General features: G+C 40.7%; 2 protein-coding genes across 2 annotated transcripts; one reads left to right on the forward strand and one right to left on the reverse strand.

Moving 5' to 3' along the window:
- The first annotated feature begins 59 nt into the window (after positions 1-59).
- On the forward strand, positions 60-11,887 carry STKLD1 (serine/threonine kinase like domain containing 1). Its single transcript, XM_065648385.1, has 19 exons — positions 60-174; positions 999-1,094; positions 1,564-1,608; positions 2,166-2,240; positions 2,876-2,980; positions 3,181-3,251; positions 3,463-3,578; positions 4,070-4,182; positions 4,280-4,440; positions 4,903-5,033; positions 5,674-5,757; positions 6,161-6,277; positions 6,856-6,990; positions 7,923-8,051; positions 8,793-8,921; positions 9,340-9,468; positions 10,017-10,154; positions 10,470-10,549; positions 11,635-11,887. The coding sequence occupies exons 1-19, from the start codon at positions 160-162 to the stop codon at positions 11,680-11,682; spliced, it is 1,917 nt and encodes a 638-aa protein (XP_065504457.1). The 5' UTR covers positions 60-159; the 3' UTR covers positions 11,683-11,887.
- Positions 11,043-16,451, reverse strand: REXO4 (REX4 homolog, 3'-5' exonuclease). Its single transcript, XM_065648809.1, has 8 exons — positions 16,257-16,451; positions 15,635-15,987; positions 15,186-15,341; positions 14,904-15,097; positions 14,615-14,703; positions 13,980-14,054; positions 13,067-13,141; positions 11,043-12,350 (listed from the first exon to the last, which is right to left on the reverse strand). Exons 1-8 carry the CDS (start codon positions 16,407-16,409, stop codon positions 12,264-12,266), a joined length of 1,182 nt encoding a protein of 393 aa, XP_065504881.1. The 5' UTR covers positions 16,410-16,451; the 3' UTR covers positions 11,043-12,263.
- Between the last annotated feature and the right edge of the window lie 487 nt (positions 16,452-16,938).

Below are 16,938 nucleotides of genomic sequence, written 5' to 3' on the forward strand. Positions count from 1 at the left end.
GCTCGCGCCTGAGGGCTTATAACGGTGATTTTTTTTTTTTTTTGCTTGAAAGTGCAGCCTGATCCCGTGAGCTTCCCGTCGCTAACGGCTGAGGGGCCTCATTTCCTGGGGGTCCTTCCACACCCGCTGCCTCGTTGAGAGCCCAGGCCCAGTCCCACCATGGAGAAATATGAGGTGCTGCCTGGGTGCCAGGCCCTGCTCAGCTGGAAGGGGATGGCTGTGGCATTTTGGGGGGTGTAGATGACCCTGGAGAGGGGTTTGTGGCTTAAGGGTGAGGGTGTAGATCTGTGACCATGGGGAGGGGATGTGGGTGGCCCCAAGGAGGGGCTGTGTGGCCTTGCGGAGGGTGTGAGCTGCTGTGAGGAAGGGGCAACGTGGGGGCTGGAGAACAGGAGCTGAGGGGAGATGTTCTCACTGTCTACAACTACCTGAAAGGAGATTAGAGCATGGTTGGTGTTGGTCTCTTCTCCCAAGTAACAAGTGGTAGGACAAGAAGAAATGGCCTCAAGTTGCACCAGGGGAGGTTTAGATTGGATATTAGGAAAAAATTCTTCATGGAAAGGGCTGTCGGGCATTGGAACAGGCTGCCCAGGGCAGTGGTGGAGTCACCATCCCTGGAGGGGTTTAAAAGGTGTTTAGACAAGGTTCTTAGGTACATGGTTTAGTGCTAGAGCTAGGTTATGGTTGGACTGGATGATCCTGAGGGTCTCTTCCAACTGAAGTGATTCTGTAGTGCCAGTGAGGGATGTGCTGGGGTGCGAGTGGCCCTGGGGAGATGAGGGTGTTCTGCTGAGCAGGAGGGAAATGAGGAGAAATGTTTTGGAAGGGGAGGCGCTTGTGTTCCTGGGGTCAGGTGCGTGTGGCCCAGCCACTGGGAACTGGAGGTGTGCACTGTGTGGAGGGTGTCTCGGAAAGGGGTTTGAAGGGGCTTTTCTGCCTTGATTGCTCTACAACTTACAGCTGAACAAGTGCCTTAGTGCCTCTCCTCTGCCCCACAGGTGCTGGAGCAGCTGCAGCCTGGGGCACTGGGCACTATGCTGGTGGCTGAACTCAAAACAGAAACAGGTGTGAAGAAGAAATATGTAATAAAGCAGGTGAGAAGATGGTTGCTAGGAAAGCAAGAGTCTGTTGACACGTTTGTCGTCTCCATGAGCCCTTCTGATAGTAACAGACAAACATGTTAAGGCAGCTTGGCCACTGGGTTAGAGTAGGCTTATCTCTCAGTATGTTGCTGGTTTGGAAATTGAAAGATTCTGATCAGTTTACCAAAATATTGAGGTTAGAAGTGTGGAAAGGGGAGCAGCCTATTTAGGTGTGTGTTCACCTTAGCTTGCTACCACTTTGACAGTGCAGGAGGACTGGCTAGCTGTTGTGGACTTGTTTAAAGTGCTGGTTTTGGCCGCCTCCCAGCAACAAGACTGCTCCAAATGTTAGAGATTGGAGCTATCATTGAAAACTTATGCCAGCTCATACACAATTTGCATTCTAGTCATCCTGGCAAGATTATTCTGGCTTGGAGTTTAGCTATCTCTCTGTTATGATCTTATCTTCTTTTTGGTGCAGGTTGAATGCATTGAAGAAAAGCAAGCAAATGAGGCCCTGAAGGAGGTATCAGTGCAGCTTTTCTTTACTATTTCATTTACAAAGACCAAAGTCTTGACAGAACAGAGCCTTTTATCTGTAAGGATTAACTAAGTAAATAGTCAAGATGTAAAAAGGGTAGGGCTATCTGAGGAGTGTGCTCCCTGCCCTCTGCTTGAGCTCAGGACAGGATTTTGTATTAATTGTTCCTATATTTGAATATGTAGATTCAAATGGACAGCTGTTCTCAGAGGATAGTCCTTTTTCAGGGTTTGTGTTTGCTTTGTGCCAAAGACAGAGCAGAGTTTGTCCTTTTGGCCTTTAAGCTGAAGGAGAACCTTTCTCTGTTTATAGTTTGTTATTAATAAACTCAATTTGTAACTATACTAAGTAGAGTCTTACTGAAATATTTTTCTTTGACACCTCTACATACAAATATACAACAGAGCTTGTATATTGAAAGGATTTGATCAGATATGTGACATGAACAGGTCAAGAACTGGCTTAGGATATTATTTACAGTCCTGGTCAGTGGGAAGGACTGTGTAGCTATGGAAAGCTCTCTCTATATTTTTTCTATACAGGCAAGAGATTTGCTAAAACTTCATCATTCAAACATCTGTGTTTACAAGGAATTGTTTGTGACTTGGGATAATGAGGTGAGAATGAAATAGGATTGGTTAAATTGAAATACATGGTTAATGTTGTAGGTGTGTAGGCATTTTTGCAGGTTTACATTTAGGGTCATTGGTGTGAGATGCTACAGAAAAAGATTATTTGACTTGAAACAAACCTGCTTTATTAACTCCTGAATAAACATGCTGTGAAGGAGTCCATCACATTGCAGTACTGCATACTTAACCACAGCTTCTGGTGTGAATCAGTGTGCAATACTGATTTTCATGCCTGCATAAAAATGCTTTACAGGAGACTATAGGAAACTGAAAAGCTGAAAGTCCTGAGTTATTTGCGGATTTTGTGCTCAGGCAAAATTTTATGGATGTATATTTGATGTATTTGACTTGAATTGTCCCATATGGTTTCAGTTGAGATGCTTGATAATGGCGTGGGGGTTTTTTAACACAAACAAAAACCAAAACAACAAATGTGCTTTATTTTTATAAAAAATAGTAATTATTGTATCTTCTGTGAGAGATGAATCATCTCACAACACCTTGGTAGTGGTGAACACCACACCCACCAGTTTGGCCAAGTGCTCAGGTTTTATCTTTCTTACTGAACATGTTATTACCTGTGAACAGTTAGACAATGCTGGTGTAATGTTGTGTTACAGATATCATCTCTGTTCCTTTGTCTGGTAATGCAGCACTCAGGCCACGGAGATCTTTCTTCTGTAATCAAGGAAAAAAGGCGGAAGTCAGAAAAAATAACAGACATGGTAAAAAGACATGGTAAAAAGAAGAGGCACCTGGCTGAACTGACAGCGTCTCACCGCTTTTATATTTCCTTTCTCTGTATTCCCTCCCCAAAATCTCCGAGGCACAGTGTTTTGCTGAAGGGTGGGTTTGGAATCACCTTCCGAAAGCTATTTGGAAGTTATTCTGTTTGTTACACTGTTGTGTATATTCCCCTGAACAGGTGATACTGAGATTCCTGGGACAGATGGTGGATGCTTTGTTTTATATACACACACAAAATATTTTCCACAGGTGAGTAGAAATCTCATGCTCTTTGTCTGACAGGTCACTTATATATTTTAAAAACAAAGAAACCAAACAAAACCCCAAAACAAACAAAGACCCAAACCACTCCCCCTAAAGAAAACCCCAAACCTCCTGATGTGTAAAGATGCTGAGAACCTGTAGTTAAATATCGTTAAATCCTGATTTCACATGCTGATGGAAAGTATTTGTGTTGCAGAAATCTCAAGCCATCAAACATACTTGTGACTGGTGAAGCATCCTTCATGCTTAGTGACTTCAGTTCAGAAACACTTATGACAGATGAGATGAAATGGAAAATAAGAGTGGAAGAAAGTAGATATTTGTTTTACCTTTTTTTGTTTTTACTTTCTTTTTAAAAGTTTCAGCTATGGTGGATATTTTTAGTTCTCCGAGAAAAATCAGCCAAAGAAATAAAAATTATCTTCTGTCCCAGTTCTCCATATTGTACTATTTGTCTTCTAAAACATGAGTAGGATATTTATAGGTGGTTGCCTGAAGCATTAATTTTGTTCACAATTGAAAACTATAATATGTCTGTGAGCCTCAGAATTCTGCAACAGATAGAGCTGGAATCCTTTTTAGCTTAATACCTCTGCGGTAACATCTGAGAAAATCATTCAGTAGTTATAGTGTGTTTCTTACTCTTTTGTGGCATATGACCAGTAAAAAATGTTTAATCGCTGCAGAATATCTCTAAATGATTTTTAGACACAGAACAATTGCCTGCGGTTCATGGATGTGCAAGCAAAAACTGTGTGTAGTACGATGTCAGTGCCATGACTGTATGATTCTTATTTCACCAGGTTGCAAGTCTTGGATGGCTCCGGAAACATTTGTTTTTTCTTTTACTGAGAAATCTGACATCTGGTCTCTAGGTTGTATTCTACTTGACATGATGACCTGCTCTGTTCTGAATGTACGTAATAATGTTTCATTATAGATTTAAAATGTCGTGGGCCCACCAGGATGTCTCTGAGTGTGTGGAAGCTCTTCTGATACCATGCTCTTTACAGGCAGAAGAGACAATGTATTTTCTGCAGGATATCAGACAGGATACCAACCATCTTGAGAAGATTGTGATACCACTGGAAATCGAATATACCAGCTCTGCGCCTTTATTTCCAATTTTATTTATGATGCTACAGATTCAGCCCAGCATGAGGCCCACAGCAAAGTGAGTTCTGGATGCTTTCTGTTTATTTTTTTGTCCTGTACCTCACCTGCCGCCTTGAAGATGGGAGCATTAGCTGCTGTTTGAAAGAGGCTGAGTTGAGGTTGCTGATCTTAGCGCCTCGACAAATTGATTTATAAAAAAAGTGAAAGATCTGGTGTTCATTTGGAAGCACACGTACTGATAGGCGTAGATGTTCCTTTTTTTGAAGAGTTACATTATAAAATCATGTTATACACAGTTTTACAAGCCGTTAACTTGAAGCCTAAGCATGGCTTGCTCAATATGAGCTCCTTTAATAGCTGTTCTGAAGTAAATTGCGTAAGTTCTGTCGAAAATAAACCAGTCTTCAAAGAAGTAGTATTAGGTTTCTAAATCAAAATGAAACATAGGCTGTTAACATTTTTTTGGTTGTAACTTACCGGTTCTAACTTATTTTACTGCTTTTGTCTCTTATAATTCTAGGGATCTCACTGATGATCCTTTTATTAGAGAATGCCTGACTGGTGCAGGTGCCTCTTCAGTGAAACTGAGAAAGTCTTTGCCTCCCAAAATAATAGATGTGCTCCTTGAGGGAAGAATTGAAAAGGCTCTAGGTAATAAGGAAAATCAGATCAATGTAATGGTGATTTTCATAGGAAATAAAGCTGTTTGTTTTCCAGTCAGCATGTGTTCTACCTGAAAATGAATTACTGGACATTCATTTTATTTGAAATAAAATGGGATCCTTTTGAGGAAGGATCACCATACAGCCTTTTCTATAACCTTGTAAGATTACCAGCCATACCTGCTGTGCAAGTTAAATGGGGTCAGAGATCATTGCTCAAAAAATTGGGGAGTCCCACTTTTGTTGTCTTCATTCTAATGTGTTTGCTGATTTATGCCACAAAGGATCTGCTCCATTATTTTCCTCCTAAGGAAGGAAGATAAAATCTTAATCTGAAAAGGCTACCAGAATAACGTATTTAAAGCTCTTATCCCTGCTCTGATTTAATATTCCAACAGGTCTCCAAAAATATATTATGCCAAACACACATATTATAGAGATGACTCGTAACACTTTGTAATATTTAAATGCTTGATGCATTAGGTGGAAAGTTTTTCTTTTTTCAACAATCATAACTTACATTATTTTCATTTACATGAACTCACATCTTGCACAAAATAGAGAAAATTTGAGTGCTTTTTATAAGTGTTTGTATCAAATGATTAGAAGAATTTTCTTTTTTTGTGTAGAATTCATGCAGGCTTTCTGGGATATAGAAGAAGTACAGGTTAAAGCCATTCAGCTCTTAGCCAGTTCTGTGAGAGATAAAAGTGGTAAGGCACTATTTTATCAATGTATTTATTCTGCTCTTTCCTTACACTTTAAGATAACAGGAAGAAGAGAAAAATTCTTGTGACAATAAATGAGAATGAAATTGTTCTCTTCCTATTTCGCATTTTTGGAATGTTTTCAGTCTAATCTTTCAGATCACGACTAATATTTTCAAAGCACCATGTTAACTTGGTTACAAAATGTGTTGCTTTTTGATAGTGATAGCATTTTAATACTGATATTGGCTTATTATGTTAAAACACAGGGGTGTTCGTATCTGTAATCAATAAGGAAAAACAGCAGCTTGTTTGAAACTGGAACTCTTGTGTTTTGGAGCTTTGATACCCACTGAGCGTTCTAAGCTGTGTAACTGAATGTGTATCAAATAATTTCTTTTCCCCATAGCCTGGCCCTACCTGCTGAAGTTCACAGAACTGGCTACTTTTGCCATGAAGACTCATGTAGATTCTCCCAAGTTACAAGTAGATGGTTGCAGTTTATTGCTTGAAATTCTTAGTCAAGGTACAGTTATGAGACTTCCAGCTTACCCTGGGTAATACAGCATCTCTCGTAAAGTTAGATGTAGCAGATCAGGTTTGAAATGGGTTCCGTAGTGACTTTAGGGGATCAATTTAATGTAACAGAATAATTTAATCAGCTTTGAGTCTGAATTCTCATGGACTTTCTTCAGGAGAAGTCCATACCTGAAGTCTGTGTTAGTGTTCATTTTAAATAGAGGCTACTGATTTTAGCCTACCAAGTTTGCTTTAATATTATGTAGAATGTTACTAGAGTGCATAAATAAGAGAGTTTCGATATTCTGGTGTTTTAATTTCAAACCATAGAAGTATCTTTTGGTCTCTTGTGTGGTCCCTGCTGTCACTTTCTTGGCAATTTACTCCAATAACATATGATAATGATGCCAGCTTGAAAATGGTAGGAATTGTATTTCAGAAAAAGAAAATTTAAAGCAACTTTTGGATGCATTATGTGAAGAAATGCTGCTAATTGAATGTTTAACTCATGCTAACAGCAGGAGGTTCAGACTTCATTGCAAGACACTGAAATCTTTGTTCTGTTAAAATGTTTATTTTTGACAGCTCCAGAGCAGGATGCGGTGATAGCCCTGATTGAGAATGTGGCCAGCTCTCTGTTAGACACAGTGAGAAAACACTCTGAAAATGAAGAGTTACTTTCATTGGCCTGTACGTTATTGATGATTATTTCAGCCAGTGGTGAGTCACCTTGTTCCTATTTTGGGAATATTCTTATGTTTCTGCTCTTATAGTCTAATACAAGATATGACACGGAACTTATGATTTCACTGAGAGATGTGGATATCTGTAGGTGTTAGTTTAATAGTGGTAACATTGATAATATTCACTAGATATTGATAAGATAACAGTCCTGAAAGTGTAAGATCCACTGCTGAGACTTCAGGTACTTAGAGAATTGTATCTAGTGGAGCGGTCCTGTATTTCATCTTCTTTTGGAAACAAGTATAAACTGTGCAAATAGTAGCGCTTGGGAAAACAAAGGCATAGAACCTGGATTATATTTTTAGCTGTGTCATGGTGAATTGAAACGATTCTACCTAATTTCTCCACTTTTTTTTCTCCTGACATTGTAATTGCTAAATATTTATAGTATTTTTTTTTGTACTTGTTTTCAGTACTGGTTGAACAGTCATCAGAAGACTGTTTTTATAAATGGTTACAGCATAATTTAGCAGCAAGGGGATAATCTTAGAAATAAAACGTACAAAGTGTCATGTACAAATAAACTTACCATCTAAGACCAAACTATTTTTATACAGAGTTTCCTCATTCTGAAGCTGAGGTAGCTTTAATTGCTAAATTGCAAACATTTGAAAAATAGTAATTTATACCCTCTCAGTTCCTTTTCTGCTCTGTAAATTTCAGATCTGTAAGGAAAAAGGATGATCAAATGTCTGTTTGAAAGGGTCGTGTGTGCTAAAAACTGTGCTTAGGTACATCTTGTTAAAGAATTTGGTCTGTTCTCTTGCTTTCTTTTGTCCAGCTGATGGTATCACGTTACTGGTTCGTTATCACTGTTTAAATATGGTTAGTAGTGCTATCTGCTGTGAGGACAGCAAGTGGGACAAAAATACCAGATTCTATAGAACTCCTTTCTCTGTGTTTTTCAGAAGTTGCTGCAGAGAATCTAAGGAAAGCTGGGATAATCACAGACCTTCTGTCAATTTTGAGTGATTTTCCTCACAATGCAAAGATCTGCCTCTCGTGCTGTGGAGTTCTCTGGAGCTTGGCAGTGGGTGGTAAGGAGAACACAGCGAGTCTTGTGCCTCGACTCGTGTGACTGAGAGGCAGCGGGTCTTGTGCCTAATAGCGTTCAGACCTTCCCGGTGCTGGAACTGGATCTTTCTTCTTTCTCCCATTCTGGAGAGGTGTTTCCACATCACTGCTAGAATAACTTCAAATGATCCAGAGTTAAATGAGAGAGAACTAAAAACTAATGCAGACTTCTTAGCAACTCTTTTTGTGATAAGGTGCCAGAGTCAAATCTTAACTGTTTTTGCCAAAATATGACCATTTCAGTGACAAGTTCTTATGCAGGTGTGTGGTGTTCTAATCATCAAGGAAGGCTGAAATAGTGTGCACAATTGCCCTTGGTGTGTTTTATTACCTCTGTGCAACAAACCACCCATTCAATTTATGTGACGAGCTAAATATCCATCCTGCAGACCTTATTCTGTCAAAAAGGCAGTTATTTTTGGAGGTTTCTTGCTGTGATCCCCATGTGTAATTCAAATGGCAAAGAAAACCCAGCTCCAGGAGAAGTTCTGCTTTCTGCAATATTACTATTTATTAGTTCTGTAAAATTTGTTTGGTTTTTGTACATTTTGGATTCCTTCCCTCTGCTGTTGTCCATACTAAAATAATGATGCATTACTCCAATGCCATCACCCATTAAGATTTTACATACAATGTGCTTATGATATTATTACTTGATTAAAGAACTCTGCTTGATGCATTTCCTTTTTGTTACGGTCATTCAGAGAACAACGCAGACCACGCGTTGCTGAAAAGTGCTGTCCCCATTATCTCTGCTGTCATTCAAGAGCATCTCCAGAATGGACCAGTTACCGAGTCGGCCTGCTCGGCTCTGTGGGCGTTGTCACTCCAAGGTGTGTGTTCCCAGCTTCCTTATTCCTTGGGCATGGGAGAGGTGTCTGTCTGTCAGTGGGAAATAGCGGCTGCTTGGCCTGAGCAGGCTCTGCAGATGGCAGCAGAGTTAGGAACTTGCATCCTCCCAATCAGTTTTCCATGTACTTGCTTTCTAACGCTCCCTAATGAAGCTCTTTTTGACGAGCCACAGCAATGATATAACTGGATGACCCCTGGATCAGCTCATAAGATTTTATTTGGCCTTTTTTACTGCAGTACAGGTTTTCACATGCTTTCTTTGTAACTTTTATCACATTGTTTAAAAGTCATTTCAGAAACAGGAGGCAGAAATTGAAATGCTGATGAGTGTGTTAAAGGCTTTTGAGTATATTGAAGTTTGGGGGTTTTGTGTGTTTTGTGTGGTTTTTTTTTTTTAAGGTTGCTTAACTGAAAATGAATATGAGCCCACAACAGCACTTCTGCTGGACGTACTCAGGATGAACCTGGAAAGACCAGTGCTGGTGAAGAACGCCTGCCTGGCATTAGCAAGCCTTCTGAGGCTATCTGGTAACATTCAGCGATTCTTTTTTTTTTTAATTATTAATTGCAATTCAGCTCAGAAATGGATATTTCTATATTGTTCAAGAGTCTGTAGTAGGATTTGGATTGACATCTGCTCTCCTGAGTTAATCTTGCAGGACTGTGAGAGGACATAGTGAAACTGGAGGTGTGATTTTATTTTTTTTTTTCCCATGGCCCCAGCATGAATGTATGAGAAGTGTTACATCAGCACAATCTGATCTATTAATAACTTGAGAGTGTTTTGTTACTTACTTTACAATGAAGTTGTTTCACTGTGTAGAAGTGAATGTGAAAACACGAATGTGAAAACAGTAAACATGAAAATATCACTTCTGCTATGCGTGACAGCATTGGTTGTGTGTATGTTCTTCTGCTTGTTGCCCAAACTTGCTTCAAAATACCTTTTGGGAAGACTAAAAATAACGGGCACACCTTCCTGGTAAAACATAACACGTGCGAGCTGGAGCAGGGGACTGGAAAGCAGAGAATGGTGCAGCGACCAACTAACCCAGCAGCATTTGTCTCCCTTTCAGAAATACCAGCTTTGAGATTTATAACGGATTCAAAAGGTGGTGGAATAAAGCTGATGAAAGATGCCTACGGCCTTCATGTAAATGATCCAGAAGTGGTGGAAAATATCTGTATGCTGATTAACGAGATGGTTCAGTATGGTGAGATCATGGTATTATTTATCGAGTTTCTCCCTCTCCCTCAAAAACTAGTAAAGAAAACTTAACAGCAGTTGCTCAGGGACGTTAGTTGCTCTCAGGAAAAACTTAACTATGTATCTGTGAAAGGAGGATGAATTGGAACTGAGAGTTCATCCCACTTGTTCTTGAATAATTATAAATGCCCCTCCTGTTATAATGTTATAACTTCATCTTATCTTGCCTTCTGTTTGAAGGTCTGTCCCCTCATTGCTCTCCTTTTAGCTGCTGCTGATACTATTGGTAGTTGTAACTGTATATTATCCTCTTCATTTACAGAAGATGTGGTGCTGGATATGCTGTCCCAGAAAACGGAAGAACTGCTATCTGAAATAAAAAGGCAGTTTCCATCCAGTACGGTATGTAAAGCCACTGTCATAATAAAGGGTAGATGTTTAATATCTTATTTCTGGTTATGAATTTTATCATTCTCAAATAGCTGGAATTACACAGTGCAGAAATGTACAGAATTATGTGTATATGAGTGAAGAGTGAGTTTGTAAGAACATTTCTAACTACTGAAAATAAGTAGTTGGAAGTATTTTTTTCTTAATGCTGTAATTTTTTAAAACTATGTTCTGGTCTCTTGCAACATTGCATTAATTTACTACATTCTTCGTACTAAAACATGCCAAGGTTCACAAGAACAAAGCATATTACATCCAAATATTTTTGTGTTATAAATAATATCCCTAAGCAGACCCCACACAAAGACAAAATCAACAAAAGAAACCCTTGGGACAATTTGCCTGCAGGTTTAACTTAGAGTAAATTCCAACAAGTAGTCATACTGAAAAAAGTATTGAAACACCAGAAACAGTAAAGTTATTCAAGCTATTTAATGTGTTACACTAATATTTCCTTTAGCAATGGCTTGCTGTCAACAAACCAGTAATGACAAGTTTGTACATCAAGCCAACAAAACTGTTTAGTCTTATAACTTTCCTCTTAGTTACATGCAAACTTGTTCTCCAGTGTCTCCTGCACCAGTTTAATGAATGCTGCAGCTATAAGGTAGTGCAGAAAAAAAGAATCACAAAAGAGAAGAAAGCTCCCTCTTCTGTTGTAAATGTAATTTGATGTTCCCCCTTCTGTTGTAAATGTAATTCCTTGTTCCCCGAGTCCCCTGTTGACAGCACAGAAAAGGCCAGAACACTTGTTCTGGCAATACAGTGTGCAATGAACTGCTAAATCTCTGAAACCCTTTCCTGGTATCCATTTCCCTTCCAGTATCCATTTAGATTATTTAAATCAAAACATTAGTATTTGGTCTGCTAATTACACTTACTTTGGATTTTGCAGTATCAGACCCCACATGTACTTTAAACATCACTCACTTTAAAGGCCTATCTTAGACACAGTGTTTTTTATTAATAAAGGAATGTAAAAATAAGACAAGATTACCTTGTTGCTTGAATTTTACAACTCTCATATTTCTCTCCAGGAGATAATAACCCTTGTGGATGCAATGCTTTTGAAACTGCAGAAATAAGAGAGAAGCTTTCTGTATAAGAACAAGACTTGTACACTTTTGCTTCAGGTATAAAAGCTTGGATCCTTCAGAAATATTATTTTAAAATATTTTTCTCATCAGAAAGATTAATACTAGGCCATTAATAATACATAACCAGTTATATATTCTGTTGATTTAGGTACACAACTGTGAGACTAACAGCAATTAAGAATTTGCCTTACTTTGTAGACTTTAAAATATTTGAAATAAAGATTTTAGTTTTGTGAATTTCAGCAAAGCAATGACAGTTTCTTCCTTCATTTATCCTAATTTAGAAACACATTTTAAAAAACTTATTCAGTGTATATTTTTTGCAGAAATTGAACTGATGAAGTACTTCACAATGGCAGGACTACAAGTACTGTTTACACACAGTAGTAGGCACTAGGTGTAGGTACCACAAGGATGGCAGCACTTGGATATCATATCATATCTTTTGATTTTCATGAAATAGCTGCTGTCAGTTCTGAGTTCCCTCTAAATTTGCCCTGGAATGTGACATGAAACCAGTAAATGCTGCAGATAGAAACACAGTGTAGAATCATTCAATTTTTACTATTTTAGTTGTTAGATTTGCTCTTAACAGCAGCTTCCCATGTCTTTTTCTCCAAGGTGTACAGTCTCATAGCTGCTTGTGCATCCTGAATCTAAAAGAGAACAGAACAAACAGGAGGCTTAATGAAACAGAGCTGACATGGTTTAAGAACATTACTGTTAAAAAAGCAGCTAAATCTTCCATCATTATAATATGTCCTTTCAATTAGCATTTCATAATCGCTTTCTAAATGTAGGTTCTTTAGAGTGACTAGCAGAAGGGGATGAATGTATATTCAGACTGTGTGGCCCACCACAAGGCTATGCACTTCTCTTTCTGATTGTGACTTGGAAAGCCCTAATGAGAAAATACTCCTGATACAGTATCTTGGAGGTATCCAGACAATTTTCCCTGCTTTTCCCTTCATTGCTCTGTTATATCCTCCCGTCCACTGAAAGGAAGGAGCTGTTGAGATTCACTAGTAGGCTCACACACTATTTTATCCAACCCACTGGAACGCTGCTTTTAAGGTAAGTAGTCAGTACTTGAGAATTTTTTCCTCAGGGATCTTAAAACAACAATTAATATTTAAACAAAATACAGCTGACTTGTTCAAAAGGAGTTTACAAATATAAGGGAATAATCCAAGTGGCATGAGACATGGTAAGTAAGTTTAGACAGCAATCTTACTGCGTGCTGGTGTCCACACAGAGCTCAGTAACTTTCATGGAGAGGTGAGAATGAAGCCACAGTGTTCTGGATTGAACCTGGATCCTACAGCTAATGTGTTCATCTACCCCAAAATGTATGTTCTAGTGAAATACACACCGAGCAGTGCTCTGCTGTCTGCACTTGAATGTTGAGCAGTCTCTCGCAGAGCAGTTTTAGTGATGGCCGTGCACACTAGAAATAGAAAAGATAGCATTGTTCTGTCTTACGCTATTTGAAATATACATGTATTTATATAAAAATACTAGTTTAAGTGTATTCCTCATTAAAGTATAGCACATCTCAGCTTCTACTGGTGAGTTGTCAAGAATAATTAATTAATTAAGAGATTTATGCATCCACTGCTGAGAGGATTTTGTTTATTACCATAACCCTAAGATTTATGTTTGGGATGCTTTATTGTGAAAAAACATGAACATATAGTTATGAAACTTAAAATATCTCCCTGTGGTCTGAACCTTTACTCCTGCAGTCTAGGCAGCAACTTGAAGCCATCTATTTTTTGTATATCCCTACAGAAATGATACCATTAAGGAGGTCATATAAGCCTTACTGTAAGTAGAACTTACTGTAAGCAGAACTGTACCATCTCATTTTGCTATCTAGAAAATCATTATGAAGACCATGCAAGTGCTAAAGAATGGGAGAGCCACAGAATTTTGTGAGCAGGTATTATTGGTAATGTTTGTACTGAACTAAGTAACTTATTGATATATTTCAAACACTAAGGTGTTTAAAAGATGCATAGATAAGGTTCTTAGGGTCATGGCTTAGTGCCGCTATTAGGTTAACAGCTGGACTTCATGACCTTGAGGGTCTTTTCCAACCAAAATGATTCTATGATTCTAAGCATTCACCTAGACTAGGCTTTTCAAATGACAAAAAGCAGGCATCCCTGTTTTGGGGAGGAAAGAAAGAACAGGGTCAGAAGGAATAGGGGCAAGAGAAGCAGGAGTGAGTTGTCAGCTCAAGAGTCAGTTGTCTGAGGTTCACCTTCCCAGCAGCTTCTTACCTTGACTCTCTGTTTGAAAGGCTTGTATTTTTGTGTGTCACGTATCTTCTTCTTAGGATGATCAAGAAATAGAACCTAGAAGAAATAACATTTCCAGTCTAAAGCATGCTGTTGCATAGGAACTTACACAGCTGAATGTACAGCTTCCTGCTCTTTCCTTCCATCCATTGTAAGAGAATTCAAAACCACGAATGGACAAGACCAAGATCATCCAGCCATTGGCTGGATTTGAGAACCACAGTTCTACTTAGCACAAGAAACAGAAATAATCTGGACATACCACCTGTAGAGGTTGCCTGCAGTGCTGGTATAGCAGGATGTAAGACACCTGTCTCTGGTAATGATGTCCAGACTGCTGAGCTGGTTTTTCATCATTCTGTTTCTTTCCTGGCTCTTTAATTTAGTAAACAGATCAGTGCCATTAGCAACAGTGTTTGGGAGAGGAAGAACTTCAGTGGGCAAGTGACTAGGACTATACTTGGTGCAGCATGAAATGACAAGAAACTGAGGTAACAAAGCTGTGGTTTCTAGGAGCTCAGGTGTGTTCATCTGATCCAGAAAGATGTATTAGAAATTCAATCAATCTTAAATTTTTGGAGTCTTGTCTTCAAAATAACAAATCTGCAGCCACGTACCTTTAGATCATTGCGTAAAGCATGTCCAACTAAAATCCTTCCCTTCAAGATGTCAGCGACCTCCTTCTGAACTGTTTTAAAATCTTCACCTAAAAATACCACACAAGGAAACACTTTGCATTAGATGCATAAGACAACTAAGCAACCCACAGTTAAAACACTGCATCTTTTTTGAGAAGGCAATTGTATCCTTGGGATTGTACTTGTCCAAGCTCAGCCAACGAGGCTTCTGCCATAGCCTGTTAAATCTTCTCTCCTTAAAGGACGTTTTTGGGGGAAAAGCTCCTACCTGTATTTATATTCTCGGGGCGTATGCCACTAACAGCTGTCCTGTAATCGGTCACCTCTTCTGTAGGCTTGACATACTTGTCATAAACGCACTTTCCAAACTGGTTCACGATGGACACGCGGGCCACGATGCTGTCTTCACCCTTGGGCCCCACTCCCACCATCTCGCAGTCCATGGCCACGGCTCGTGTCAGCCTAGAGACCAAGGACAGCTTGGTGACACCTCTTACACGGACCATCGCTATGGCTCTGCTGCCATCCTTCCCACCGGGATGTCACTCACCCTTCAGAAGCTGTTTCTTTAACCAGCACCTGCTCAACAGACTCTTTGGATTTGTCTGTTTCAAGTCCCAGATTTCTTCTAGCGATTTTTGCTGCTTCAGGTCCTACTGCTGCTTCAATATCTTTCGGATCAACGTCATCGAACCAGATTTCGGGCCTGGTAAGTACAGATTTAACTACATTTAATGGTCTGAAAGCAGTTTTTCATCGTTGAAGCATAGGAAAAGCATATCTAATTTACATCGAGACATGAGCTCTGTGAAAATCAGTTTAGTTTTGTCACCTATGCAGGTTCATTGCTGTATCTGTGGAGTGGGACAGCATGCAGCTTATTTATCCCAAAACTTAATCTGGAATAGTGCAGCTGTTTTGAACGTACTGCTCTGTGCTCCTTATGTACACCTCCCAAAATAAATATTCACATACACGTGTGATGCCTGAAGTACTCACTCTTTGGGTTGCTGCTCTGCGTGTTCTTGAGCTTTCCTTCTCTTATGCTTTATATCTTCTTTCTCCTTTAAAATATTGCTATTTTTCTTTTTTTCTTTGGAGCCTTTCCCATCACTTTTGGTGCCATTTAAAGTCTTATCTGTCGCACCTCTCTTGGATTTTGGCTTAGCCAAAGCAGGAGCATCTCTAGCAGAACCAGTGTCCGTCTGATTTGCGGATTTGGCCTTTACCGCATTCCCATTGATAGCTGGAACCTCTTGGCCGTTTCCAGCTGGGAGTGGATGCTTCTTTTTGGTGGATGTTTGACACGTAGAGAGGGTCTCGTTAGAGCTATTTACCTTTTGTTTCAGTAGCTAAAATTAAAAAAAAAAAAAAAAAAAAGAGGAAAAAAGGAGAATCTCCCTGCCTTCCTGACCCCACCATCCTTCCCGGGGGCTCTTGGGCAAGTGCCCCCAGGCTCTTGTTGGTTCTAGAATTACCTGCAACGGGTATGTCTCTGCCTTTATTGACACAAATATTATTTTACTGTTGGGTTTTTTTAATTACTCCACACAGCGTGGCCCCGGCCCTCCCCGGGGGTGGCTCCGTCTCTCCCCAGTGACCCCCCCCCGGTTCCCCTCACCTCCTGCAGCGCCTTCCAGTTGGCGGAGAACTCCCGGGGGCTGCGGGGCGGAGCTGCCGCCGCTTCCCCGGGGCCGCGCTCCACCTTCCTCCTCCTCCTCCTCCTGCGGGCCCCGGCGCTCGGCGCCGGCTCCTCGGGGCTTTGCTTCGCCATCCGGCCCGGCCGCGCCGCGGGGGAGGCGGTTACCGAGCGGGCCGCGGTTCCCGCTGCACCGGCCCGCCCGGGAACGGGCACCCGCGCTTGGGTTCCGGCTGCGGGACCTGCCCTGGGGGCGTGCGGGGGTCGCCCCGGTGCCGCGGCCGGGGGGTGGGGGCTGCCAGGTCGCACAGCACGAAGCCGCTTTTCCCCCTGTAAATCGCCCTTTGTGTGTCTTGGTAAGAGGAACAAAAATCTTGTGGAAACCCCTGGGCTTCATGTAGCAAGGCTGAGCCTAACGCAGCAAGACCGGGCTTGGTGTGACAGAAACCTGACACAGAAACCACGGCTCCGCAGAGGCCGGGCATGAGGCTTGCACGCTGGGAAAGTGGAGTGTTCTACCAAATGAAGGAGGGGCTACATGACTTTTGCTGCGTAGCAGCACAAAAGGACGAAATGTGTGCTCCAGAAATCAGGTCAAGAAGCCGGCGCTGGGGCGGGCGCGGGGCTGCAAGGACCCCCGGGGACCGCCAGAGCCCCCCGGTGA

The sequence above is a fragment of the Caloenas nicobarica genome, chromosome 19, assembly GCF_036013445.1.
Source record: "Caloenas nicobarica isolate bCalNic1 chromosome 19, bCalNic1.hap1, whole genome shotgun sequence".
In the NCBI taxonomy this organism is placed as follows: Eukaryota; Metazoa; Chordata; class Aves; order Columbiformes; family Columbidae; genus Caloenas; species Caloenas nicobarica.

Bases quoted from the DNA above. Each gene is read 5' to 3' on its own strand.
- STKLD1 (XM_065648385.1), top strand. The intron at 2,241-2,875 runs GTGAGAATGAAA...GTTGTGTTACAG, and splicing joins TTGTGACTTGGGATAATGAG to ATATCATCTCTGTTCCTTTG. The intron at 3,579-4,069 runs GTAGATATTTGT...TTATTTCACCAG, and splicing joins GAAAATAAGAGTGGAAGAAA to GTTGCAAGTCTTGGATGGCT.
- REXO4 (XM_065648809.1), bottom strand. From the start codon at position 16,409: ATGGCGAAGCAAAGCCCCGAGGAGCCGGCGCCGAGCGCCGGGGCCCGC. The intron at 15,988-16,256 runs GTGAGGGGAACC...TTTTAATTTTAG, and splicing joins ACTGGAAGGCGCTGCAGGAG to CTACTGAAACAAAAGGTAAA. The intron at 14,055-14,614 runs GTACGTGGCTGC...TATTTCTTCTAG, and splicing joins CTTTACGCAATGATCTAAAG to GTTCTATTTCTTGATCATCC.